Source organism: Haliotis rubra, unplaced genomic scaffold (genome assembly GCF_003918875.1).
Source record: "Haliotis rubra isolate DU_JTF1 unplaced genomic scaffold, ASM391887v1 Scf887, whole genome shotgun sequence".
Classification (NCBI taxonomy): domain Eukaryota; kingdom Metazoa; phylum Mollusca; class Gastropoda; order Lepetellida; family Haliotidae; genus Haliotis; species Haliotis rubra.
Window position 1 is genome coordinate 278473 of NW_025767620.1, and position 27212 is coordinate 305684.

At 42.3% G+C, this 27212-nt stretch overlaps 1 protein-coding gene across 1 annotated transcript in view; it reads right to left on the reverse strand.

Annotated features, from left to right (window-relative positions):
• Positions 1-15653: 15653 nt before the first annotated feature.
• The window catches only part of LOC124263513 (protein downstream neighbor of son homolog), a 29592-nt gene continuing 18033 nt past the window's right edge, over positions 15654-27212 (reverse strand). Inside the window, 7 exon segments of the mRNA XM_046698174.1 lie at positions 15654-16371; positions 16771-16966; positions 17705-17836; positions 19211-19337; positions 20820-20901; positions 20904-21003; positions 22136-22192. Coding sequence (XP_046554130.1) covers positions 16027-16371; positions 16771-16966; positions 17705-17836; positions 19211-19337; positions 20820-20901; positions 20904-21003; positions 22136-22192 — 1039 coding nt within the window. The 3' untranslated portion in view covers positions 15654-16026.

Consider the following 27212-nt stretch of genomic DNA (forward strand, 5'->3'; position numbering starts at 1 on the left):
CATAGACTGGAAAAATGGATTGTGGAAGAAACTGTTTAAAAGTGGCGAAAGAAATTGAACATAACAGACAGACATAACGAGCGCGCGCGCACACACAAACATACATACATACATACTTTAATATAATAATATGAATGCTGATTGGTAAACAGTTTTAGTGACATTGGCCTGTGGCAAGGCGACCATCTTCAGTCTTATTTACACTGTCCAATGATGATCTAAAGTGAGTGAGTTTGTAAACAGTGTTTCGGGCTTATCACAGTTTGTAAGGCTGATGTTTGAAGAAAACCGTTAATAGACAAACAAACGCTTCTCTTTACTTTCACACATCATTAAGATCGGAAACATCAAAATGTTTTCAAATATTCGAAACTGATTGTGAACAAGGAAACTGAAGGCGTTTCCTTCAATGCTACGGACTGGGGAAGGAACGGAGGATGTTGTCAAGACGGTAATACTTTCATGTCAAACAAATCTGTATTACATCCAGTTAGAGAATGTTGATTTAGAGACGCAGTATTTACAAATAATGGTGGATCCGCTAAAGCAGTGTATTCACTTTAAGAAAATATAGCAATTGAATAACCAGTGTTCAGTTTATCCTTGATGATGTTGTTCAGTCTGTTTCATTATGTGGATCGGAAATCTGGGGCGTTTAAAGTGAATGGAATACTTTTTAGAGCAAATAAATCTCAACATATCTTGTAAATGTTGTAATTCACTCCAGGTGTTTAGAGAGCTCTTCGAGTAGCTATAACTGCTGTGGCACAATCAATGTAATATGTGGCCTGCAGAATATTATCTGACGTTTATTTAGATAAGCAAGACCTTGACCCAAAATGCGGCCATAATGACAGAGTTGAGAGTTGAACAGAGCGAGTATTGCATCATATAGTTCTCCGAGTTAACCATTTCTCCCTGACCAGTTCGACCACAACCGTTATATTGTCACATGTTGTTGGTGAGACTGAAGCCAACAGAAGGTGTTCATGAACACTCCTGCAACTCCATGTTTGTCATCCTACGGCTTCGGTGGTTGTTCACGCTTATACAGGCTGTTTGTCTGTTCTAGATTCGACCGTCAACAGCCCGCCATGGTATAACTGGACCACACTGACGTGTATCACACAGCCGACTGTAACCACCATGGGTATGTGTGTCCGACAGGTGGCGCCACCAGCCGCCCCACCCTGCATGCTCTACCCAAACTGTATGTGCGCATTGGTCCCTGCGGGCAGCAAACCCCTTCCCAAGCTCCGGGCTACTACGGGGCTAACGCCCTTCCCTGACCACCGGTCAAACACTGACAGATGCCCTGGGACCCAAACAGAGGTGGGCTAATTTTACCCCAAACTGACCAGAGTTAATTTTTCAATTTACATTCAAGCTGTCTTTCTGCCCTCGCCAATAACCCTTACCGTTCCTGGGCGTTCTGCCCGAGGGGTAGTGTTGGGCCTGATCGACCCCCGGGCACAGGGTGCTTTGTGACGGTCCAGCGACCACAACATGGCAAATGAGATGTAAAAAGTGACAAGCATTGTCAAAATAATGTTTGAGAGAAACTGCGCGTTTTGTTGCAATGCTAGCATCCCGAGTTAAAGATGTTTGTCAATCACCCTGGCTTGACACTAATGGATTAGTAAATAACAAACTTCGCAGTTATTTATTAAGTAATGTCTTTAAAAAACGGTGCATATGAGTGCGTGCTTCAAGCCAGGCTAAGTATACCCTGTGTACAAACCAATCTAAAATCGCCTCAAGCTCCACAGAGCGCTGCTACATCAACTCGTCAGCCCATCAGCAGCTTGTATATGACTGTACCATGTCATTACTAGAGCTGACATAACTGACGATAAGGAAATAAACATTGAAGAGCAATAATAATAGATATAGTTGAGATGTTAATTGTTTTGCTTAAGGTTATTAATAGGAAAGTGACTCTCGTGTAGGAGACTGTGTGAGCCCTCTACTCCCTGCCACTGATGGAGTTACACGTGCAGCAGAGGACAACAAACAACCATTAGGTCCGTCTTTACCGTGTGGTGTACCTGTCAATGTGGGGTACTTCCTGGAAGGCGCTGATGTGAGAGTCCACAGTAGAAACAAAATGCACCTGAAGTATTAGACTCTTGTAAATACCATTACCTTACTGAGGGAGTTTATATACATATTTATATATCACACAGTTGACTGACTGACTGACTGAGTTTGGTTTTACGCTGCTCTAAGCAATATTCCAGCAACATCACGGCGGACACAGTTGACAGTGACACTGACGTTACAGGCATAATCGAGGCTAACAACTGCAGTTTACCATCACTGCATGTTTGTGTTGATGTACAGTTTATCACTGTAAGATGTTGGCCGCCATGTGTATAGTTTACCATCACGGCATGTTTGTGTTGATGTGCAGTTTATAACTGTAAGATGTTGGCCACCATGTTTATAGTTTACCATCACTGCATGTTTGTGTTGATGTGCAGTTTATCAGTGTAAGATGTTGGCCACCATGTGTAATAGTTTACCATCACGGCATGTGTGTGTTGATGTACAGTGTATCAGTGTAAGATGTTGGCCACCATGTGTATAGTTTACCATTACTGCATGTTTGTGTTGATGTGCAGTGTATCAGTGTAAGATGTTGGCCACCATGTGTATAGTTTACCATCACGGCATGTTTGTGTTGATGTACAGTGTATCAGTGTAAGATGTTGGCCACCATGTGTAAAGTTTACCATCACGGCATGTTTGTGTTGATGTACAGTGTATCAGTGTAAGATGTTGGCCACCATGTGTATAGTTTACCATCACGGCATGTTTGTGTTGATGTACAGTGTATCAGTGTAAGATGTTGGCCACCATGTGTATAGTTTACCATCACGGCATGTTTGTGTTGATGTACAGTGTATCAGTGTAAGATGTTGGCCACCATGTGTAAAGTTTACCATCACGGCATGTGTGTGTTGATGTACAGTGTATCACTGTAAGATGTTGGCCACCATGTGTATAGTTTACCATCACGGCATGTTTGTGTTGATGTACAGTGTATCAGTGTAAGATGTTGGCCACCATGTGTATAGTTTACCATCACTGCATGTTTGTGTTGATGTACAGTGTATCAGTGTAAGATGTTGGCCACCATGTGTATAGTTTACCATCACGGCTTGTTGACGCAGTTGTATCAGTGTAAGATGTTGTGTGTTGATGTACATGGTTTGTTATCATGCAGTTTGTAAGATGTTGGCCACCATGTGTAAAGTTTACCATCATGTGTATAGTTTCAGGTTGACCCACCATGGTTGATGTGCAGTTTTATAATCGATAAGATGTTGGCCACCCATATCACCATCACGGCATGTTTGGGCGTTGATGCGGTATCAGATGTAAGCATGATTTTACCATTCTACCGCATGTGTATCGGCGCAATAAGATGTTATACCATCACTGGGCATCAGCGTACGTTTGTGGCCGTATATGTGCAGTTTATATGTAATCAGTGCGTATGTAATGCCGCGCGATGCGTTGATGCCATCGCGGCATGTGTAAGATGTTGGCCATGTGTAAAGCTTACCATGCATGTTTGTGTTGATGTACAGTGTATCAGTGTAAGATGTTGGCCACCATGTGTATAGTTTACCATCACGGCATGTTTGTGTTGATGTACAGTGTATCAGTGTAAGATGTTGGCCACCATGTGTATAGTTTACCATCACTGCATGTTTGTGTTGATGTGCAGTTTATCACTGTAAGATGTTGGCCACCATGTGTATAGTTTACCATCACGGCATGTGTGTGTTGATGTACAGTGTATCAGTGTAAGATGTTGGCCACCATGTGTATAGTTTACCATCACGGCATGTTTGTGTTGATGTGCAGTGTATCAGTGTAAGATGTTGGCCACCATGTGTATAGTTTACCATCACTGCATGTTTGTGTTGATGTACAGTGTATCAGTGTAAGATGTTGGCCACCATGTGTATAGTTTACCATCACTGCATGTTTGTGTTGATGTACAGTGTATCAGTGTAAGATGTTGGCCACCATGTGTATAGTTTACCATCACTGCATGTTTGTGTTGATGTGCAGTTTATCAGTGTAAGATGTTGGCCACCATGTGTATAGTTTACCATTACTGCATGTTTGTGTTGATGTGCAGTTTATCAGTGTAAGATGTTGGCCACCATCAGTGTATGTTTACCACTGCATGTTTGTGTTGATGTGCAGTTTATCACTGTAAGATGTTGGCCTCCATGTGTATAGTTTACCATTACTGCATGTTTGTGTTGATGTGCAGTGTATCAGTGTAAGATGTTGGCCACCATGTGTATAGTTTACCATCACTGCATGTTTGTGTTGATGTGCAGTTTATCACTGTAAGATGTTGGCCACCATGTGTATAGTTCACCATCACTGCATGTTTGTGTTGATGTGCAGTGTATCAATGTAAGATGTTGGCCACCATGTGTATAGTTTACCATCACTGCATGTTTGTGTTGATGTGCAGTTTATCAGTGTAAGATGTTGGCCTCCATGTGTAAAGTTTTACCATTACTGCATGTTTGTGTGTTGATGTGCAGTGTATCAGTGTAAGATGTTGGCCGCCATGTGTATAGTTTACCATCACTGCATGTTTGTGTTGATGTGCAGTTTATCAGTGATGTTGGCCGCCATGTGTAAAGTTTACCATGGCATGTTTGTGTTGATGTGCAGTGTATCAGTGTAAGATGTTGGCCGCCATGTGTATAGTTTACCATCACTGCATGTTTGTGTTGATGTGCAGTGTATCAGTGTAAGATGTTGGCCACCATGTATAGTTTTACAATCACGGCATGTGTGTGTTGATGTACAGTGTATCACTGTTAGATGTTGGTCACCATGTGTATAGTTTACCATTACTGCATGTTTGTGTTGATGTACAGTTTATCAGTGTAAGATGTTGGCCACCATGTGTATAGTTTACCATCACTGCATGTTTGTGTTGATGTGCAGTTTATCAGTGTAAGATGTTGGCCGCCATGTGTATAGTTTACCATCACTGCATGTTTGTGTTGATGTGCAGTGTATCAGTGTAAGATGTTGGCCGCCATGTGTATAGTTACCATCACGGCATGTTTGTGTTGATGTACAGTGTATCAGTGTAAGATGTTGGCCGCCATGTGCAGTTTACCATCACGGCATGTTTGTGTTGATGTGCAGTTTATAACTGTAAGATGTTGGCCACCATGTGTATAGTTTACCATTACTGCATGTTTGTGTTGATGTGCAGTTTATCAGTGTAAGATGTTGGCCACCATGTGTATAGTTTACCATCACGGCATGTTTGTGTTGATGTGCAGTGTATCACTGTAAGATGTTGGTCACCATGTGTATAGTTTACCATTACTGCATGTTTGTGTTGATGTGCAGTTTATCAGTGTAAGATGTTGGCCACCATGTGTATAGTTTACAATCACGGCATGTTTGTGTTGATGTACAGTGTATCAGTGTAAGATGTTGGCCACCATGTGTAAAGTTTACCATCACGGCATGTTTGTGTTGATGTGCAGTGTATCAGTGTAAGATGTTGGCCACCATGTGTATAGTTTACCATCAGCGCATGTTTGTGTTGATGTACAGTGTATCAGTGTAAGATGTTGGCCACCATGTGTATAGTTTTACCATTACTGCATGTTTGTGTTGATGTACAGTTTATCAGTGTAAGATGTTGGCCACCATGTGTATAGTTTACAATCACGGCATGTGTGTGTTGATGTACAGTGTATCAGTGTAAGATGTTGGCCACCATGTGTAAAGCTTTACCATCACGGCATGTTTTTGTTGATGTGCAGTGTATCAGTGTAAGATGTTGGCCACCATGTGCAGTTTACCATCACGGCATGTTTGTGTTGATGTGCAGTTTATAACTGTAAGATGTTGGCCACCATGTGTATAGTTTACCATTACCGCATGTTTGTGTTGATGTACAGTTTATCAGTGTAAGATGTTGGCCACCATGTGTATAGTTTACCATCACGGCATGTTTGTGTTGATGTGCAGTGTATCACTGTAAGATGTTATCACCATGTGTATAGTTTACCATTACTGCATGTTTGTGTTGATGTACAGTTTATCAGTGTAAGATGTTGGCCACCATGTGTATAGTTTACAATCACGGCATGTGTGTGTTGATGTACAGTGTATCAGTGTAAGATGTTGGCCACCATGTGTAAAGTTTACCATCACGGCATGTTTGTGTTGATGTGCAGTGTATCAGTGTAAGATGTTGGCCACCATGTGTATAGTTTACCATCACGGCATGTTTGTGTTGATGTACAGTGTATCAGTGTAAGATGTTGGCCACCATGTGTATAGTTTACCATCACGGCATGTTTGTGTTGATGTACAGTTTATCAGTGTAAGATGTTGGCCACCATGTGTATAGTTTACCATCACGGCATGTTTGTGTTGATGTACAGTGTATCAGTGTAAGATGTTGGCCACCATGTGTATAGTTTACCATCACTGCATGTTTGTGTTGATGTGCAGTTTATAACTGTAAGATGTTGGCCACCATGTGTATAGTTTACCATTACTGCATGTTTGTGTTGATGTACAGTTTATCACTGTAAGATGTTGGCCACCATGTGTATAGTTTACCATCACGGCATGTTTGTGTTGATGTGCAGTGTATCACTGTAAGATGTTGGACACCATGTGTATAGTTTACCATTACTGCATGTTTGTGTTGATGTGCAGTTTATCAGTGTAAGATGTTGGCCACCATGTGTATAGTTTACCATCACGGCATGTGTGTGTTGATGTACAGTGTATCAGTGTAAGATGTTGGCCACCATGTGTATAGTTTACCATCACGGCATGTTTGTGTTGATGTGCAGTGTATCAGTGTAAGATGTTGGCCACCATGTGTATAGTTTACCATCACGGCATGTTTGTGTTGATGTACAGTGTATCAGTGTAAGATGTTGGCCACCATGTGTATAGTTTACCATCACGGCATGTTTGTGTTGATGTACAGTTTATCAGTGTAAGATGTTGGCCACCATGTGTATAGTTTACCATCACGGCATGTGTGTGTTGATGTACAGTGTATCAGTGTAAGATGTTGGCCACCATGTGTATAGTTTACCATCACGGCATGTTTGTGTTGATGTGCAGTGTATCAGTGTAAGATGTTGGCCACCATGTGTATAGTTTACCATCAGCGCATGTTTGTGTTGATGTACAGTGTATCAGTGTAAGATGTTGGCCACCATGTGTATAGTTTACCATCACGGCATGTTTGTGTTGATGTACAGTGTATCAGTGTAAGATGTTGGCCACCATGTGTATAGTTTACCATTACTGCATGTTTGTGTTGATGTGCAGTTTATCAGTGTAAGATGTTGGCCACCATGTGTATAGTTTACCATTACTGCATGTTTGTGTTGATGTGCAGTTTATCAGTGTAAGATGTTGGCCACCATGTGTATAGTTTACCATCACTGCATGTTTGTGTTGATGTGCAGTTGTATCAGTGTAAGATGTTGGCCACCATGTGTATAGCTTTTACCATTACTGCATGTTTGTGTTGATGTGCAGTTTATCACTGTAAGATGTTGGCCACCATGTGTATAGTTCACCATCACTGCATGTTTGTGTTGATGTGCAGTGTATCAATGTAAGATGTTGGCCACCATGTGTATAGTTTACCATCACGGCATGTTTGTGTTGATGTGCAGTTTATCAGTGTAAGATGTTGGCCGCCATGTGTATAGTTTACCATCACTGCATGTTTGTGTTGATGTGCAGTGTATCAGTGTAAGATGTTGGCCGCCATGTGTATAGTTTACCATCACTGCATGTTTGTGTTGATGTGCAGTTTATCAGTGTAAGATGTTGGCCGCCATGTGTAAAGTTTACCATCACTGCATGTTTGTGTTGATGTGCAGTGTATCAGTGTAAGATGTTGGCCGCCATGTGTATAGTTTACCATCACTGCATGTTTGTGTTGATGTGCAGTGTATCAGTGTAAGATGTTGGCCGCCATGTGTATAGTTTACCATCACGGCATGTTTGTGTTGATGTGCAGTTTATCAGTGTAAGATGTTGGCCACCATGTGTAAAGTTTACCATCACGGCATGTTTGTGTTGATGTGCAGTGTATCAGTGTAAGATGTTGGCCGCCATGTGTATAGTTTACCATCACTGCATGTTTGTGTTGATGTGCAGTGTATCACTGTAAGATGTTGGCCACCATGTGTATAGTTTACCATCACGGCATGTTTGTGTTGATGTACAGTGTATCACTGTAAGATGTTGGCCACCATGTGCAGTTTACCATCACGGCATGTTTGTGTTGATGTGCAGTTTATAACTGTAAGATGTTGGCCACCATGTGTATAGTTTACCATTACTGCATGTTTGTGTTGATGTACAGTTTATCAGTGTAAGATGTTGGCCACCATGTGTATAGTTTACCATCACGGCATGTTTGTGTTGATGTGCAGTGTATCACTGTAAGATGTTGGTCACCATGTGTATAGTTTACCATTACTGCATGTTTGTGTTGATGTGCAGTTTATCAGTGTAAGATGTTGGCCACCATGTGTATAGTTTACCATCACTGCATGTTTGTGTTGATGTGCAGTTTATCAGTGTAAGATGTTGGTCACCATGTGTATAGTTTACCATCACTGCATGTTTGTGTTGATGTGCAGTTGATCACTGTAAGATGTTGGCCACATGTGTATAGTTTACCATGTACAGTACAGTTATCACTGTAAGATGTTGGCCGCCGTGTGTATAGTTTACCATCACGGCATGTTTGTGTTGATGTGCAGTGTATCACTGTAAGATGTTGGCCGCCATGTGTATAGTTTACCATTACTGCATGTTTGTGTTGATGTGCAGTTTATCAGTGTAAGATGTTGGCCACCATGTGTATAGTTTACCATCACGGCATGCTTGTGTTGATGTACAGTGTATCAGTGTAAGATGTTGGCCACCCTGGGCAGTTTATCATCACTGCATGTTGGTGTTGATGTGCAGTTTATCACTGTAAGATGTTGGCCACCATGTGTATAGTTTACCATCACGGCATGCTTGTGTTGATGTGCAGTTTATCACTGTAAGATGTTGGCCACCCTGTGCAGTTTATCATCACTGCATGTTGGTGTTCACTAATAGTTTACCATTAAGCCTTATTGATGTACATGTGTAGTTTATCATAATCAGATGTTGGCCATCCTGTACAGTTTACCATTCCCAAGGTGTTGGTGGACATGTTTAGTTTTATTGTTGACTATTCACTGAATGGTGTACGTGAAGTGTTGTCTACACAACAACGAAACGTCAATTTTACTATCCAGGGCAATTCATAAACAGCAGATAGACATACGTGTTACATCAGATAGCCCACAATATTACAGTATCTTAGTTCTTCCATAGTATCTGGTTAAATTCAGATTATTGAAATTAATGTTCGTGTCACCGAGAACGCACCTTTTTCAGGCACTAACGCCTGCACGTGTTGGGGTGTGTCGATATAATGACGGCGTGTTGAAGTGGACGATCATGGTGCGTGTGACACGCATGGCACAGTCAACATGCAACTCTCCACGGTCAGCGTGTGGTCACCACCATAATACAGGAACACTACGACCCCCCGTCATCGCCCACTTGACCACAGCGCGGCCTGCTCCCGGTCAGCTCTGGACCTCCACCACCTCACCTACTCTGATTAGCTGAAACAATACTCCCTCGCCTGCTCCTCAGCATGACGTCATTGCTTATGTCACGTGTACACTGACGTCAATGAGGGGAAGACAATGGCGCATAATGTAGCGTGTCATGTGCAGATTGTCGTCAGTGCTGAGCCATTATGATACACTTGGATGTGACAGCAGTCATCGGTTAAGGATTACATGCTACTTCAGCCGGAGGTTTGAAACACTCCCTGGGATGTACGGAGAACAGGCGGAGACGTCAAGAGGGAATCTTCAATTAACAGGCATCAAGAAGTGAACATGAAGTTCGGTGCATTGTGAGTCACTTAGGTCAACAAATTAAAGATATTCGGGTGAAATGTAAACGTCACAAAATCAAGAACCTACCATCTTGAAGCTTTGTCAAGTTACACCTGGTGTTGGTTCGGCGGGCGAAAGCGTGTCATGCTCCACTTTCAGCACCCGTCGTAACTAAGGTCAAAGTCACGGTACATTTCGTTAAAGAAACAGGTAGTCTATTTTAACCGAAGGAATAAATGAAATAAAGAATATCATCCAACGAAGTAATTATAAACGACTTGTTCTAAGGAAACATGTTTTACTGTGAATTTAGTTAACACGTTATACATGTCTTTCACTTGACATGATCGACCGCCAAACTGACATTCATGAGAGTGTGAACGACGCATTTTGACGTCAATAAGTTTTCACGGGACTGTATTGTGTATATATGTCGTCGACACTACCGAACTACTTCCACATTTGTATTGAAAATACCTGGAAATCCCTCGCTGGAACAACACCTAGAGCTAACTATATATTAGAGTTTAGCAAACATCGGGGCAAGTCCAAGAAACGCTCATGTCAACAATGGTCTCGATCCGTCACACGGTCCAGATTGACAAGAGACAGTGGACAACACTATATACATTTGGTGTCCGCCCGGGAAAGCCACATTTGAAAAATACCAATTGTCGCTAAAGAACAAACCTCAGTGCCGCGACAGCCACAATGAATCAGGGAATCCATACCGTTTCTCCAAATAAGCGTCACCCAATGATCACAATGGCCGGCTTATTTTCGTTCATGTTTTTAGCTAACATATGATACCATTAATCTTCTTATATTTATTTTGTTCTTTAATCTTGCAATCTCTGTTATTATTGTAGATTGTATTATCTTAATTTCTATGTATAGAATCTGAGATAAAATGAAACATGCTAATGGGTCATTCTGTGCAAAAAGTCAATTTCAGCTTTTGGTCTTAAGAAAATTTCATTTTTTTTGTATTTATATGTCTTCATGTAAACTACTTTGGTTTGTATGATTGGTATATTGCATCAGCAGAGAAGTTTAGACATGAATTTTCCATAAACTTTATTGTGACGTTTCTACTTTAAATCAAAATGTCATTACCGCAACGGCGAAAAAAATACTGATTTTGGAAAATCTTTTCATAAATTTTGCATACACACAGCTATGAAATGGGAAGAGTTGTGAGGCGTCACACATGTGGCTGTTTATAAGTATATTTGTGCAATAAATGGTCATTCTTCTGAAATTCTTTTTTGTTTTAGTTTTTAGCTTGAATATAGACCTAATAACTCGGGCAACAATAGCTCTTATCTCAAACAGGTATCAGTAAAGGATAAAACATTGAACTAATTTGACACTCCCACAAGTTAAAAGTCTTCAAAGAAATGATTGGTTGTACAATCATAAATAATTCGTAAAAGGTGGGTAGAGTGCAGAAGTTTCACCAAGGACATGTGGAACCAGTCTGGGAATGATGGTCATGAAACCTATAACAACCTTGAGGGATGACATCACAAGGTCAACCAGTTAGCCCGAAAGTGCCACCCAACATTTAGAGATGTGACGTAAACCCAACTCAACTCAACTGAGATTGTCAAACTGTTCAAACGCGAACAATCATTTACGGAAGTTGCAGTCTTGAGACCGTCAACCTGCTCCATTTACAATGAACTATACTAAGCTATACTATGTGTTTGCTTGCGATTGATGCTGAGAATTAAGTATGAGAATTGATGATGATGATGATGTGAATTAAATATGAGTTATGTGAGTGTTATTATACTATGCTTGTTATGTCTGTGAAACCTCCCGTGAATAAAACTGAAAATAAATGGTATATATCTTTGCTTTTCTATGTTAAATACGGTACCATATTACGGGGCTAACAATGTTGGGATAGCATTGCCGCAAAAGCCACATTCCCTCCGTGTCCTTTGCCGGGAACGCCACACGAAGTTCATCCTGTTTTTTTCTCAAATGTGGCTTTGCCGGGCTGTAACCATACATTTACCTCAGTATCTGTTCACACATTGTTCTATATATTCACCTGAGCTGTGCAATGAACTTAAAATGTATTGAAAGGTATTGAAGGGACCAACAGCTATATGAATGGGAAAACCACCACACCACACCTCCCCGTCAGTTATCTCCTGCTAAATATGTAACTAGCATGAGAAATGCTGGAATGGCTTTGAGACGTATCGCAACTGAAACTGGCCCCAATCCCTCCACAGTCAACACATTAGCGTGGACCAAACCATTCTCTTCCCACAGAGGTTACTCCTGTCATATTTTCCTACGTAGGAAGATATGACAGGAGTAACCTCTGTGGGAAGAGAATGGGACCAAACAGGCGATGTGAAGGACAGGAAGCACAACGGAGAGAGATATGACGTCCGCAGCTCTGATGAACCTTGTAAACCGTAGTCCATTTGCTACAAATACGCTTCTCTATGTGACAAATACAAATACGCTATTTCAAGGTCAGGTTATAAACGGGAACCTTCCTACAGACGGTCAGAAATCACCTGGCAATAGAGGTATCGCGCCTGGAATCCTCCAGAAAGTGTCAGAAGTCTGACGAAACTACTCTGTGTGTTTTTTCCATGGCAGAGTACGTGTATGGCGTCATAGCAACACGGTATATGCACACAGAAAGCAGGTTCCAGTTGGTGGCGGGTCCGTTCCAGTTGTCTTACGAACGTAAACTTTAACTTGTTTCTGTGGAAGGCATTCTTCAGGGTTAAACGTATCAGTGAAGATACTGGAGTAGGTTGTAACATTTGGAGAACAACCCTGTTCTCACAAGTTCGGTTTACATGCATGACAACGCTAGTCCCCACTGAAGTGGTGCTATGTTGGATTGTCCACGAGCATTTTTTGGACATTTAGGAGGCAGTGGCTCCCCCGGTACAGAACCTTGGCTATTTGGAACAGGTTCTCAGCCAGAAGAACAGACTGCCTCACAGACGGATGCAGCATCAGGTGCCCTCGATGTGAAGACGCCTTCCCTGACGGGGTGTGTCTACACGCGGTATTGACATGATCTCCTGTTTCGGTAACTTTAAGTCCTTTCTAAGAATGCATCACACGTGTGATGTCTTGTTATCGCATATACTTCAGGTGTACACCATTATTTGTAACAACCATTATAATAGTAAAGTAAAACTGACTGACATTTTTCTTCGTATTTTCTATTCATACACACGCCTTCGTCACGATGTAATACGATATGCAAACATTTATCGCATTGTGATTCCATAAAACGCCAGGAACTTTCATAGGCCATCTAAAAACAAGATTGCAGGTTTGTGATTACACTTCCACAGTGGAAGCTGCGTTGGCTAAGTGGGTTAGATTGCTGACTTCGTGTGCTGGCGACTAGCCTGGCTCTGAGAGTGTGGGTTCGAATCACGGATGCGACTCAACCCAACAAAATTGCTAGAATCCGTTCTTTCTGAGAAAGTGTTACCTCAAATAACATGTTACATTTACCACTTTCTAAAGGCATAGGGTATTCAGACTATATAGAGGGACAACCACATCTCACGCATTACACCAAGACCACAATCTAGGAACTGCTTTTCGAAGTGATTCACATCAAAGGTGAGAATTTATGGATGTCAACTTCTGTACTATGATTAGCACTACGTGGAGTGTATTCTTACTCCATCATTCACCTGGTGAAGGGGTAAGAATATACTTCAAAATGCCGTGGTCCCTATAATAGAGAAGCTGACATCCATAAGTTCTTACCTTTTCTGTGAAGATAGTTATTCCCACCTGGGGTATCTCGGGAAAAACGCATTGATATCACAACTTTAATGAAAGCACGAGTATCCCCCAACTCACAAACCAGCAACGTGCACGTACCGTGGGTTGGCTTAATGCTCCGTTGCAGTAGTTGCACGAGCCGTGGGTTGTAGTCGTCAAACAAACAGTCTGTGGACCCTTTGTTCAACAACGGGTACTGTTGCATATCGTCCATAGGTTTTAGAAAACTTCCCAGCTTTCCAATGATACCAAATGGATCTTACCTCCGGCACACCTGTCGCCTCTGTTTTGCTAGTTTGCTTGAGATTTGTTACTGGTCGCATATAATATATGAAAGGCCTTGGGCGCCGAGTGTGATTTCACACATCAGGTTACGTCATCTTCGCAACAGATTTGGTCAATACCATCTACAGATATAGCTGTTCAGAGGTGGAACGTCAGCACAGACAACCAGGAATCCACTGCGCATCGCAAGTATCCGAGCTAGAAGACCATACACTGGACCGACCCAGACGTAATTTCATCGTGCTAAACGTTTACGATGGGTCCGCAGACACACCAGATTCAACCAAAGGCAGTAGAGCAGTGTCTTTAATGACGAGTCACGCTTCACACTGTGCTTTTCCGATGACAGAGAACGAGGGTTGGTAAAAAATAAGTCAGCCTAACTATATTCTCGATGTCCAATGTTTGCAAACAAAAGCTTCCATTCTATTTTGAAGGAATCATTAGCCAAAATTTCACATGTGGGTAATGTGGTTAACGAGATATTAGTCATCACAACACATTGGGGAGTAATATATTTTTAAAAATGCAGAAAATGAAAAACGATCTGTCATTTGGTACCTCGTGGATAATAGTATGCCCTCGGATATCATATAAAATATGTTCAGTATAGTATTGGATGACTTCTTGTCATAATCAACAGTCAAAGATTTGGATTGCTAAATTTAGATTTAGAGCTGACACTTGTGTGACCATTCAGTATTTAGTTTGAACCCTTGGCATCATACATGAATAAGTAAGAATGTCCTTATCATTATCTCATCTCAAAGAGAGGTGGGTAGTGTCTCCAAAACAAGCTCTTTCAATAAACGCAAAGAGGGGTGTCCCTTTAACAAGCAATTGTAGTTTCAAATTGCTCTTTTTATACACTTTAATATCTAAGTTTGATTCTAACAGTTTTCTACCTATCTCAAACACACAAAATGTTTCTTGCATATTTTGTTTCCTGAAGTTTGTGCTGCATTTATTGCAGATTTTGCGTTTTGGGGAGTACCAAGATAAAACGTCAAACAAAATGGGGATCGTGAGGCTGGGACATAGCAAATTCAATTTGCTTGAGATTGACATATAATATGCAGAAAAAGAAAACAAAAAAACCCAGCTGCATTTGTATCATTTTCTAGGTGAGGCTGACTACTTTTTGACCGACCCTCCTACGCTGGTGGCAAAAGCGGTGAACGCCGGTGTTCGTGATGTCGACCGATTTGGAGAGGACATATCGTGCTTAGTGCCAAACACCAAGTGAATGTCTGGCTGAGACCTCGTGACTGATTTGCCGGTGGATCGTGTTTATGGTGTAGGGTGGCATCTGGATACATCCGCTGCCCTGCTCCAACACCAGGTCAAGCACGGGCCTCATGTACATACATGTATATTCATATCTACTTATCTCGCTCGAGAATCTCATGAAACGCCTTAAATTGTATGAATAAATAGTCAATTCCCAATTTGTCTAAGTTTTCACATTTCAGGGTTATCACTCACGACTCTTTCAATACCACACGTTTTCCTCCTAATGATAAGTCAATGGATGTAAAAATACTGTATGTACCAGAGGCAACCAAGTGGTCCAGTCAACAGTTTTATTAACATGATAAAAAAGTATATCTAAAAACATTATGTAGATGACATAAATTAAATATATATTGTATATGTTCACTTTAACACAGATTTACATAAATGTGTCTGAAAAAAGAAACCTGCAACACTTCAGTTGAGTTATTATGAATTGTTGAAAATACACATTTATCAGCTTTTTTCATTGAGATCATTTTGATACAAAACAAAACTCAGGCATTGTTTGTGAAAAAACCTAAACCTGACAACATCTAAGATTTGGATCATTACCACACATTTACTGTGAAACCCTTCCCATTACCTTCACACCCCAAGATTTACTCAGAAAAGTCATCTTGATTTCAACCTGTTAGCTCCTTTCATAAAACCTTCAAAGGTTAAAGCTGAAGCCATGATGTGTGCTGGTCACTTCCTTGTACACAGTGTTGTCACGTAGGTTGAAGACGCTGGACAGTGTCTCCTCGGCTTTGGGGTGTAAGCCAGATGCTTCCACTTCCTTGCATGGATCACTCTGAAGCAATGTACCCCTTAGGTTCAGAGATGCTGTAGGTTCATGTGTGTTGAATGTCAAGGTGAAATCCTCCTCTTGGAGATCTCGCAGGAGGTGAGATACATTCAGCACATGGTGGGGAAGGATGGGTCCAGACATTTCTATCACGTGACCTTTCTGGATGTTTCCTGAAGCATCCGTCTGTTTGGCCACCGAGTGCTTCAGCTGCAGAAAGGAAATGTTAAGAATGTCTCAGAATGACACACAACAGTAAGCTCTTGTGAACAGAAGTGCTATTAGGAGCTTGGTTACAAACATAGGAGTGTTTTAGTTAAATCACAAGTGATATTATGAGTGCTTCAGCTGAATGACAAGTTCAGAGCATTTCAACATATGACCTGTGACATAAGAGTTTCGGCAAAATGACATTATCAGCATTTCAGCTGATGATATGATATAATGCACACTTCAGATGCATTACAAGTGATATGAAAAGTGCTTCAGCTAAATGACAATTACTATTATAAGAAGGAAAACTACTATGAATATGTCAGCAAAATGATATTATGAGCCCTTCAGCTGATGACAAGCCAGAGTATAAGAGTACATGTATGATTAACTCACTTTATTAGGCTTCAGTGTGGCACCTTTGAATGGTGTGGGAGCTAGGATGGTTGGGGGAACGCCAGCCTGAGGGCCGCTGGTGGCTGTGCAGCTCCTGCAGTTGAGGAGAAAGTTGAACATCGCCTGAACGTCAGCACCTTCCACGTATACCAGCGACTCTGGTCGGTTGTCTACACGCCGGAAACCTTCACGCTGACTCCAACAGTTAAGGAAATACTATCAGCATACTTCTGTGCTGTTGCAACAATGTCTACAAAAAAAATTAAAGCCGGGCTATCAGTGGATGACTACCTCTATCAGTGGGTGAGTTTGCCTATTATTATTATAATATCATTGGGTGAGTAGGTCTATCAGTAGTTCTGTCAGTGGCTGAGTAGGTCTATGTGTGGTTCTATCAGGGGGTGAGTAGGTCAATGTGTGGTTCTGTCAGTGGTTGAGTCGGTCTATGTGTGGTTCTATCAGTAGGTGAGTTGGTCTATCTGTGGTTCTGTCAGTATTGAGTCAGTCTATGTGTGGTTCTGTCAGTGGTTGAGTAGGTCTGTCTGTTGTTCTGTCAGTAGGTGAGTTGGTCTATCTGTGGTTCTGACAGTGTTGAGTCAGTCTATGTGTGGTTCTGTCAGTGGTTGAGTAGGTCTGTCTGTTGTTCTGTCAGTGGTTGAGTAGGTCTGTCTGTGGTTCTGTCAGTGTTGAGTTGGTCTATCTGTGGTTCTGTCATTGGGTGAGTAGGTCTGTCAGTACATGGGTAGGTGTATCAGTTGATGAGTAGATATATCAGAGGCTAATTTTATGGACGACTGAGCATCTACTCCACTAAATACGAAGGAGACAAGACAGTGAACCAATGACCTAGCATTAGTGTTTGGGGCTGGATGTACAAAGGGTTACTATTGCAGATGAAGACAGGCTACAACTCAGGTTGGATTGGGGAGGATACAGTTTGACCTTTTTGGGGTCAAGTGAGGGGAAGCTCTTCTTGTCCAGGCCCATGCTCTCCAGCCACACAGACGCGCCTTCATCATTGTCAATCAGATCATCATCATCTTCATCACCGTAGCTGCAGGCAGTCCTGTACAATAAACACAAGGACCTGTACTGGTGTAACACGGACACAATGGTCTACAGTTATAAAATAGACACAAGGAACTACTGTTATAAAATAGACAAAGGACCTATTGGTATCACAAAGACCCTACCATTATCAAATAGACACAAAGACATAGACACAGCAACCTATGGTTAAAGCACAGACATGACCTACTATAATAACAAACACAACCTGAAACATTTATAAGATCCACACAGAAACCTGTTATAACACAGACACATCAACACACAGGTTCTATCAAACACAATTAACTGTTACTGGTGGATTGTCCATCGTAAGAGAAACTGGTGAAGTTTTTGATGGAGTGTAATGTGATGATGGCTGTCTTGTCTGAGGTTGGGGAAGAGAAAGAGTGACTAATGTAAATGCCACATGGCCACACCACCCATTTAATGCTACAACACAGACACAACAACCTGCTGCTACAACACAGACACAACAACCTACTGCTACAACACAGACACAACAACCTATTGCTACAAACAGATACAACAACCTACTGCTACAACACAGACACAACAACCTACAGCTACAACACAGACACAACAACCTACTGCTACAACACAGACACAACAACCTACTGCTACAACACAGACACAACAACCTACTGCTACAACACAGACACAACAACCTACTGCTACAACACAGACACAACAACCTACTGCTACAACACAGACACAACAACCTACTGCTACAACACAGACACAACAACCTACTGCTACAACACAGACACAACAACCTACTGCTACAACAGACACAACAACCTACTGCTACAACACAGACACAACAACCTACTGCTACAACACACACAACGACCTACTGCTACAACAGATACAACCTGCTGCTACAACACAGATACAACAACCTGCTGCTACAACACAGACACAACAACTTACTGCTACAACACAGATACAACAACCTACTGCTACAACACAGATACAACCTACTGCTACAACAGACACAACAACCTACTGCTACAACACAGACACAACCTACTGCTACAACACACACAACGACCTACTGCTACAACAGATACAACAACCTACTGCTACAACACAGACACAACAACCTACTGCTACAACACAGACACAACAACCAACTGCTACAACAGATACAACAACCTACTGCTACAACACAGATACAACAACCTGCTGCTACAACAGAGACACATCAACTTACTGCTACAACAGACACAACAACCTACTGCTACAACAGACACAACAACCTACTGCTACAACACAGACACAACAACCTACTGCTACAACAGACACAACAACCTACTGCTACAACACAGACACAACAACCTACTGCTACAACACAGACACATCAACCTACCTATGAGGACCTGGTGTGTGATCTGGCTCTGAAGTGGCTACGGGGTCAGTGTTCTGGTCAGCAGAGACTATCTCTGCGGACAACTCCAGCTTCTTTCCCTCTAAGTTCGGCATCCGGAAACTAATTCCTGATTGAATGTGGCAAAGATATGAATGAGTTCGAGTACCTAACAGGCACAGCTGCTGTCAAACCACAAATTCTGCACAGAGAGACAGACAGAGCAGCAGAGTGGTGATGCTTGTATCACATGATGCACAGACAGACAGACAGAACGAGCAGCAGAGTGGTGATGTTTGTATCACATCCTGCACAGACAGACAGACAGACAGACAGACAGAGCAGCATAGTGGTGATGCATATATTGCATCCTGCACAGACAGACAGACAGAGCGAGCAGCAGAGTGGTGATGTTTGTATCACATCCTGCACAGACAGACAGACAGAGCAGCATAGTGGTGATGCATATATCGCATCCTGCACAGACAGACAGAGCAGAGTGGTGATGTTTGAGCAGCAGAGTGGTGATGTTTGTGCATCCTCACATCACATCCTGCAGACAGACAGACAGACAGAGCAGCAGAGTGGTGATGTTTGTATCGCATCCTGCACAGACAGACAGACAGCAGCAGTATCACATCCTGCACAGTGACAGTGCATAGTGGTGATGCATATATCGCATCCTGCACAGACAGACAGACAGAGAGCTGCAGACATGTTTGTATCACAGACAGACAGACAGACAGACAGAGCAGAGTGGTGATGCATATATATGCATCCTGCACAGACAGACAGACAGAGCGAGCAGCAGAGTGGTGATGTTTGTATCACATCCTGCACACAGACAGACAGACAGACAGACAGAGCAGCATAGTGGTGATGCATATGCATCCTGCAGACAGACAGACAGACATAGCGAGCAGCAGAGTGGTGATGTTTGTATCACATCCTGCACAGACAGACAGACAGACAGCATAGTGGTGACAGACAGACAGACAGAGCAGCAGAGTGGTGATGTTTGTATCACATCCTGCACAGACAGACAGACAGAGCAGCAGAGTGGTGATGTTTGTATCGCATCCTGCACAGACAGACAGACAGACAGAGCAGCAGAGTGGTGATGCATATATCGCAACCTGCACTAGACGTACAGATTTGTACCACACAAACGTGATGTCTATAAAGTTTCACATATTACTGAAATATATGCCCAGAACCATAAAGTTACATCTAAGGCAGGGATTGGGAAAGGGAGGGATTGGGAAAGGCAGGGATTGGGAAAGGCAGGGGCCATGGGCCATTTTGCACATTAGAATAAAAAATGGCCCATTAAAAGTTTGAAGTTTACTACTGATACAAGGGCAGTGGCTCATTCTATGTTCAGAAAATAGCTAATCATCATGAAAATGGCCCTTTGTCAAAGTTCTCTATCCCAATCCCTGCAAAAGTAATGAATCATACTATCTAACTTTGAAGACATGGTATGTCCCTTTTAACAGTGTTAAACCACTTTAGTCAGTATTTATTGGAAGTATAATGATTCCTGTTTTCCTTGCGGTGAACCATGCACTTCAAACATCAGCATGACTCCAGGAGCTTGTCAACAACATACCGTCTTGCTTGAAGGCCTCCCTGAGACCACGTGTTGTAGGCGTGAGACAAGCATTAATATTTGTCTGACTGTTGACGCCTACCCCACGGCACGGAACAACACGGTGAACTGATGAGTGCACAGGTAGAAGTACGGACATTTCCCAGCTCTCAGTAGGTGGAATACTGACGTCAAGCTATCAGTCCTAAAAGCACACAAACAATCTCATAAGAAGTTACTTTATTAATATATCAATAAATTTGTTATACTATGGTAACTTACTATAAGTTGTATGGTTCTCTCGAGGGTAATACAGTCTGATGTACGCCTCTTTGTAGCAGTGTCACCCAAGCCAGTAGGCAAGGGATGACACTGCTACAAAAAGGTGTACATCAGACCGTATTACCCGAGGGAGAAGCATACAACGTATTAACTAACCGCCATGTTAAATGTACAAAATATCATTTTATTTTATTTTGAATATCAATAAGCTCGCTACCAACTATAGGACATGTAAACAAAATGGTGTCTGTTTCCCGACTGGATTTTTAAAATCAGTGAAACATATTCTGACAAGGTTAAAGCTGCTATAAAAATGTCTAATTATGTTTAAGTTGAGTGTGCAAATGATTCAAAATATAAAATAGTTTTAAAAAATCAGTGAAAGTCGGTAAAATAAATGCGTGTACATAGTGAACTCAAAAACAGCTAATCAAACGGTTTTCGTACTCCGTGCACCACATGCGTCATATTATGATGTCATACGATTGTTAGCGATACAGCTTCTCGGTGGAGAGTTTGGCGGTTACCGTGGCAGCGGGTAATAATTTTTCCAGTTGTCACCCTCCTGGGAGTGGTGACACTGAAACTTGTTAAAGTGTCATTGACCAATGAAATTAAAGTATGTTACATGACGGTAAGATAAAATGTAATGTACAATGTGGAACAGCATCTTTGTTGGTCACTTTGTAGTGTCAGATTCTGATGATACAAACTTGACAGTTCATGGAACTTTTCAATAATATCATATCAGAAAGGAGAGACAAAAAATAAGTCAAGATTCTTCAAAACCATAGTACTTGCTCCATGCTCATTGGCATCAATAACAATTATCCAGTGGCTGAAATAACATAAACATCTAATCATGTCATTGTATTGTTTTAACAGGGGGCTTGTAAAAGACACATGTCTTCTTCATGTTTCAGTGGATTAAACTTGCATCCTTCAGATCTAGGGCCTAACTTAGATTGTGAGAAATTCCAAACATTGTGTTGATACCTTACATATTTCTGAAGGTTTATAGGAACAATCAGCCACTGGGACATGCAGGGCCTTACCAGTCTCTATGCAGAGCAAGTGTTGCTTCGTCATTGGATCCCACAATACTGACATGGCTGAAACAGAAAACACAGTACAAGTTACCTTCTTAAACAAGTAGGCAAGTACTCCTCCCATTGTAGCAGTACAAGTTATCTTCTTAAACAAGTAGGCTAGTACTCCTCCCATTGTAGCAGTACAAGTTACCTTCTTAAACAAGTAGGCAAGTACTCCTGTCACTGTAGCAGTACAAGTTACCTTCTTAAACAAGTAGGCTAGTACACCTGTCACTGTAGCAGTACAAGTTACCTTCTTAAACAAGTAGGCTAGTACTCCTCTCACTGTAGCAGTACAAGTTACCTTCTTAAACAAGTAGGCTAGTACTCCTCTCACTGTAGCAGTACAAGTTACCTTCTTAAACAAGTAGGCTAGTACTCCTGTCACTGTAGCAGTACAAGTTATCTTCTTAAACAAGTAGGCTAGTACTCCTGTCACTGTAGCAGTACAAGTTATCTTCTTAAACAAGTAGGCTAGTACTCCTCTCACTCTAGCAGTACAAGTTATCTTCTTAAACAAGTAGGCTAGTACACCTGTCACTGTAGCAGTACAAGTTATCTTCTTAAACAAGTAGGCTAGTACACCTCCCACTGTAGCAGTACAAGTTATCTTCTTAAACAAGTAGGCTAGTACTCCTCTCACTGTAGCAGTACAAGTTATCTTCTTAAACAAGTAGGCTAGTACTCCTTTCACTGTAGCAGTACAAGTTATCTTCTTAAACAAGTAGGCTAGTACTCCTTTCACTGTAGCAGTACAAGTTATCTTCTTAAACAAGTAGGCTAGTACTCCTTTCACTGTAGCAGTACAAGTTATCTTCTTAAACAAGTAGGCTAGTACTCCTCCCACTGTAGCAGTACAAGTTACCTTCTTAAACAAGTAGGCTAGTACTCCTCCCACTGTAGCAGTACAAGTTATCTTCTTAAACAAGTAGGCTAGTACTCCTTTCACTGTAGCAGTACAAGTTATCTTCTTAAACAAGTAGGCTAGTACTCCTCTCACTGTAGCAGTACAAGTTATCTTCTTAAACAAGTAGGCTAGTACTCCTTTCACTGTAGCAGTACAAGTTATCTTCTTAAACAAGTAGGCTAGTACTCCTCTCACTGTAGCAGTACAAGTTATCTTCTTAAACAAGTAGGCTAGTACTCCTCTCACTGTAGCAGTACAAGTTATCTTCTTAAACAAGTAGGCTAGTACTCCTCCCACTGTAGCAGTACAAGTTACCTTCTAAAACAAGTAGGCTAGTACTCCTCTCACTGTAGCAGTACAAGTTATCTTCTTAAAAACAAGTAGGCTAGTAGGCTAGTACTCCTCTCACTGTAGCAGTACAAGTTATCTTCTTAAACAAGTAGGCTAGTACTCCTCTCACTGTAGCAGTACAAGTTATCTTCTTAAACAAGTAGGCTAGTACTCCTCTCACTGTAGCAGTACAAGTTATCTTCTTAAACAAGTAGGCTAGTACTCCTTTCACTGTAGCAGTACAAGTTATCTTCTTAAACAAGTAGGCTAGTACTCCTCTCATTGTAGCAATTCAAGTTATCTTCTTAAACAAGTAGGCTAGTTTTCCTTTCACTGTAACAGTACAAGTTATTTCATCAACAAGACCCAGGTTGTCTCCCCATGTACTTAAACAAAATAGGTTGGTACTCCACTGTAGCAGTACTAAACTCACTCACTCTTAAACAAGTAGGCTAGTACTCCTCTCACTGTAGCAGTACAAGTTATCTTCTTAAACAAGTAGGCTAGTACTCCTCTCACTGTAGCAGTACAAGTTATCTTCTTAAACAAGTAGGCTAGTACTCCTCTCACTGTAGCAGTACAAGTTATCTTCTTAAACAAGTAGGCTAGTACTCCTCTCACTGTAGCAGTACAAGTTACCTTCTTAAACAAGTAGGCTAGTACACCTTTCACTGTAGCAGTAAAGGTTATCTTCTTAAACAAGTAGGCTAGTACTCCTCCCAATGTAGCAGTACAAGTTACCTTCCAAAAGAAGTAGGCTAGTACTCCTCTCACTGTAGCAGTACAAGTTACCTTCTTAACCAAGTAGGCTAGTACACCTTTCACTGTAGCAGTACAATCCAAGCAATGGAAACTCATGAGGAACATTTCATTTTTGTTAAAAAAAGAATGATTATGAATGTGCACACTTTGATTAAACAAGGAATATTGGAATTTTTTTACCATGAATTGTATGTTTATATACTTATCCTATCGCACAGTATGCACATCTCTTCTTCTTCTACAACCCATGCGTGGAAACGTGCTGTAGGCTAAGTTGAATCAAATCTTTACGGCCTCTGACCCACCTGACCTCTGCCCCTACTCCGATAGCATGACCCGTCAATCATCTCTATAAGTGTGCAGATCACTCAGATGATCATGTAACATCCCATTACTGTCATTCTTGTCTTGGAGCTTCCCGCAATCTGTGATGCAGGTCAGGTCGAGTGGGAATCAATCGCATGAGATAGGATAAGTATATAAATATACAATTCATGGTTAAAATTTCCAAATTCTAAACTTATCCTATCTCACAGTATGCACTATCCCACGGTTGGAAGGTGGGCCGAAGATTACTCTGTGTCAACTCTACAACCGTGAGGTCGCATAACACAAGGAGGCCAGGACAAAGCACCAACTCCCGATATGCTAACTCTGAACTTGTGATGGGTTGCTTCTGTGTGATAACCCCTTGGCTTACACAGCACAAAAACTCTAGAGGTGGACGGTCCCGAATTAATATGGTTTTCAGCCACAACTTTTGGCAAGTAGGCCCCGCCTTTCCACGATTTATCAGGTGACCCCAGTGAACTAAAGTCGAAGACCTTAATCGGGACAGCTCCTGCTTCGACACCATCCCCCCAGACACATGCTGGAATGGGGTGAAAAGGGAGAACGGCCCAGTTGCTCAACTTCGTTTAATGTTCAGTACCAATCCCCCTAATTTACCAAAGGTGATAAAGGACTTAGGAGCGGAAAGCTTCAAAAAACATGTAGGTAATCGGAAATCAACACTTCGCTGACGTAATTGCTCAGAGAGTAGAGGTCAACAAGTGGAGTGGTGACCACCTCTGCATGAAGTATAAGACTGGCCTCACAGTCTATCGAGTCATTGGTATGACAGGACTGACACGACCTCGTTCTAGCTAGGTGAGGTGATCTATGCCCAAATGAAGAAAGAATACCAAGAAAAAGGTAAGATCAATATCTTTGATTGATATACATAATGCAAGACTGACGCGAGGGAAGGATTGCATCTCATCTGCGATTGCGGGCCGACGACAGCTGCTGTGCCAGGACCAAGGGACCAAATTGGTGGAGACCTTCCACATCCATGACGGAGATATCCCGGAGGTAGTGTGAAGCTAAGACGGTGTCTGACTTCCAGAAGCAGCCCTCCATGATGGTGTGAAGTGAGCAGTTTCTGTGGAGCGCCATGGTAGAGGCCAATGCCCTCGGCTTGGGGGGTTGGCCGCAGATGGTGGAGGAAGGTCAGCATAGGTATAGGCGCGCAGGATGGTGGATCGCATCCAAACGCCAGAGTGGTACGAGAGACTTCTGTAGAAGAGGCAGTTGACAGAGGTATAAATAGTCTCTTGCGCAACCTACGACAGTCCTTGGATGCAGCGAGGTCCTCTGTGTCGTCAGGGCCCAAGATGGTGGAATGGCAAAAGTTCGATCCGGCTGTCCTGGTAATTGATTCTTGGTGACAAAATCCCACCACAAACCAAGAAAAACTTTAGCATGTTTGGACCTATCAAAACGCACCAGGGCGTGAAGCTCGGAAATGCGCGCAGCAGTTGCCAGAGCTAGGAGGAAGAAGGTCTTAAACGTGACCTGCTCAAAATCCTTCTCCGCCAGAGGTACGTAGTCCCCTGACATGAGATGGTTAAGAACCACGGAAAGGTCCCAAGCTGGTGGCAGGAACTTCTGGGATTGATCAGCAACTTTGTAAGATCTGAGGAGAGCCTGGAGCTCAGGGACTGTAGACACTGTCACAACCGTAACCGGCGCAATAACTGTGTTAAGCGCGGCCAGGTACGTAGACAAAGTCAAACGCTTCAGAAGTTGGAAGATGCTGGAGGTACTCTGCAACCACCTGCGGCAATGTTGTAGTGGGAGATACAATTCTCTCCACCGTGCATTTTGCTTCAAAATTCTTCCATTTGTCGTAATAGAGTGACCTGGTAGAAGAACGTTGCGCTGTGGTGATTGTTGTAGCGACTCGCTCGAATATCCCTTTGCAGTTAGCGATTTATGTAAATGCTCCACTCGTGAAGATGCAGCTGATCAGAGTGAGGATGAACCAGAAGATCGGCGCGATCGGGAAGTGGTAATGGATTTGGATCATCCACTTCTTGTAGGTCTATGAACCATCTTCTGGCCGGCCAATAAGGGACGTGAAGTAACTTGAGCAGTAATCGCGTGGAAGCAGAGCCACTGGTGGAAACTCCACAGCTGTCCCAGGGGATGGCTAGAGCGGCGGTTCTGGCCAACGGACCCAGATCGGGGACACACGAACTTTGGAAGCTGGTGATTGCAGCGAGCTGCAAACAGATCCACTGTCGGGTTCAACATCGGAAGACACAAAGTCTGGAACACCTGCGGGTGCAGCTTCCACTCCGTCAGGGATGGTCGAACCGGGCAGGACAGTCAATCTGCAATGATGTTTTTCACACCTGGGATGTGATTGGCCAAGTGGAAAAACTGTTGTGTCCACTGAAGCAGCTGAGGAGACCCTGTGGATCCCATTCAATTGATGTGCCACACAACTGCAGCTTTGTCCAATCAAATCAAAAGCTTGGTTGATTGTAGAAGGTGTTGCCAATGAATGATTGCTAAAATCACTGCCCTGAACTCCAGAATGTTGATGTGGCACGCATGGTCTGCGATCGAGAAGGTGAGCTCCCCACCCTTGTAGAGAGTCGTCTACGTACAGGTGGTGAGTCGGGACGAACGGCCTTAAACAAACTCTGCCACAAACATTCAATTCGTCCATCTACCACTGGAGATGGGGATGGAGCACCAGAGGAAGAGCGATCA